At 42.2% G+C, this 2,864-nt stretch overlaps 1 protein-coding gene across 1 annotated transcript; it reads right to left on the minus strand.

Moving 5' to 3' along the window:
• Nucleotides 1–752: 752 nt before the first annotated feature.
• Nucleotides 753–1,630, minus strand: dpm3 (dolichyl-phosphate mannosyltransferase subunit 3, regulatory). The gene has a single exon (XM_083900279.1). The coding sequence runs from the start codon at nt 1,585–1,587 to the stop codon at nt 1,309–1,311; it is 279 nt and encodes a 92-aa protein (XP_083756405.1). The 5' UTR covers nt 1,588–1,630; the 3' UTR covers nt 753–1,308.
• Between the last annotated feature and the right edge of the window lie 1,234 nt (nt 1,631–2,864).

A 2,864-nucleotide genomic window follows, 5' to 3' on the forward strand; every position in this document is an offset into this window, starting at 1 on the left:
CTGTTGGAGTAATTGCCAGAGTGGGAGATTTTCTGGTAAATAACAGGTTGCCTTTCATCCAGCTCGCTCTATTGCAACAGCTTGCAGACATTCATGGGGGGGGGGGCGACGTTGCAAGGCATTATGGGGCTGCAGCCAAAAGGCACAACAGGCAGAGCTTACCCAGAGAACTGCCAACAGTTTTGCATTTGTTCTGAAGTTATGGGAGCTTTCGAAACCCTATAATGATGCCTGCAGCCAGGCTATGCTTTGTTTATTCACAGCAGGGACTCACTGAAAATGAGCATAGGCAGCCTTTTAAGACTCACACAAAAGGCATACACTTGCCAATGTCAGGGCTGCATATATGACATTCCTTTTTCATTATTGGAACAAAGGAAATGTTATATAATGTATATATAATTTCCTTAACTGCAAAATGGGACAAAGGAGATCTGTCTCGTGCATAGAGGGAGACATTGAGCAGTTCATATGAAACCCTTTGGGCCAAGTGGGTTACGCTCAGAGAAGGAATGCATCATATATCCGAGCACTCGAGCACATACTTGCATACCTTCTGACCCGGTCCAAATCCCCAACCAACAGACACACACACTCATTTGTAGGCAGACAATCTGAAGAAAATACATTCTTTTAATTATACAGCCCGGCAATAGCTGCAGGGAACAAATCAGAAAACTGGACAATGGAATGTACAACAGATACAATCTACTCCATGTCTACTGAAAAGCAACAATAACCACATACATACGTACACTCGGTCGTCACTGTGTGGTACTGTGTCCTTCTGCAGCTGACGCTGACAAAAAGAACTGAACAATCCCCAGTAGAATATTTAGTCAGATTATTCAATGTGACCTTTGGGTCCAATTTATTCAGTGATGCACAACTGCTCGCAGATGATAAGTTACCATGGAGGCACACACTTTGGGTTATTCAACTGTCTGTGGGTTTTATTCAGCTTGTTTCTGGTTTAATGTGCTAATCATTAAAACCAAATACTAAATAATGAACTGCACATAATTGATTTACTTTACTTAAAATAGGTAGATAAACACAAACAATGATTATTTTTGTGTCATTTAAGAGCAACAGTAACAGCTATTTATATAGGGACAATGATGCTTAATTTCATATAGCAAACCTGTGTGGATATTGCAGTGAGTAACACAGAAACTTCAAGGCTGCAGGAATCTGTAAAGACAGCGTTAATGTTCGTCCTCGTCATTTCACACACAGAGAAGTGTGGATGTGGTGCAAAATGTGTTGGATCCATTCAAATTCCCTCTACAGTTTCTACACGGGCCTTTATATCTTTAAACCCTTTTTCCTGAGGTCCTCTCTGGCTTCTTTAATATGCTCCTTCAGCTCCGCCGCTGCCTCATCACAGTCATTAAACGTGGCCACCCTGTATCCCACGGTGGCGAGCGAGTAGCAGCCAAATGTCACCAGCAGATACAGCGGCATGGGCCAGGCAACGTCTCTGTAAGTCTGCGGCAGCCGCAGGTCCAGAAGGTCCCAGGTGACCAGAGCCCAAGCTGCGACCACCAGAGTCACGCCGAGCAGCCACTCCACCAGTTTAGTCATGACGAGAGACGCCGAGGGGATTTTCAGGTGAGCAGCCGAGAAACAACCTGAGGGAGGACACAGTTATTCACTTGTTAGCTTAGCTTTAGCACACAGCGGTACTGTACATAACTGCGCTGGTTCTGCTGCTGCAACACAAGGAATTAAAAAAAAAAATGGGACAAACCAATTCGTAGGCGAGTAAATAATTCGACAAAATCAATACAACAGTTTGTTCAATGAGTAGTCTTTAAAGCAATAATCCCCAAATCCGACGTGTTTACCTCCTTTCAAAAGACACCTCTGCTCTGCGCTTGTTGATGACGTACAAAACCGCAAAGCATTGTGGGAAATGTAGTTGTCTTACGGTTCCATTTCATTGCATGGTTAAATTTGACGAACAGCTATTTACATTCATACATGTGGCATTAACACAAAAAATACATTTATTTTAACATGTTTTTATGTCCAAATCATGCACTATCATTTGTGTATTTGATTTATTTCCATTTTAAATAAATGCTTATGCATCCTTGATTTAATAATTTAGAAAATTGGATTCAATATGTCTTATCTTGCACTTATGAGCCATGTGTGAGGACTGAAAGGACAGCTGACGGCGGTTTCACTTCTCAATAAAAGTGAGTGTTAATGCTGGCAGAGTTTTTTCATTAAAACGCTGCAGTACACTGTTGTCTGATGTGTTAACAACACAACACAACACACAAACCACTGTCAGCTGTTTCAACTAAGTCTTTAAGCGGCCCCTACTCAGACATTTAACACACATTAGACCTCTGACAATTTCTCAGTGTCACCCTCCCAATTTAGAAAAACAACATTCAGAAAATCAAATGGCCATTACCACGAGCTGAAAGCTATCTATAAATACTAATGTTATTCTAAAAGCGAGGAATCCAACAACAATTTCATTAGGTGCCCCTGGGAGCTGACAGTTGTTGGATGTCCGCGGCTCTTTAGGTGCTATGATGGACGACCTCACATTCAGGCCAGTAAATTGTCCAGGAGCAAAGGGCACAGATCTCTCCAGGGTGAAATCATGTGGAGTGGGAGACATAAACATCATTCACTTAACTGGGAAGACAGACGCCTCGCTGAGAAATGAGCATCATTCTTTGGGGGGAAATGGAAAGTTATTCTTAGCTCGCTGGAGTTTATGTCTGTCTGCAGCAGTGTTAATGGTGTAAGTGATTATCTGTGCGCCTGCAAGGGCAATGAAGCCGTTTTTTCTTCTCCTGTTTATGCATATGAAAAAAAATAGTTTGTCTATGCTGGAA

The sequence above is a fragment of the Microchirus variegatus genome, assembly GCF_963457635.1.
Source record: "Microchirus variegatus genome assembly, chromosome: 13".
NCBI classification, from domain to species: Eukaryota; Metazoa; Chordata; class Actinopteri; order Pleuronectiformes; family Soleidae; genus Microchirus; species Microchirus variegatus.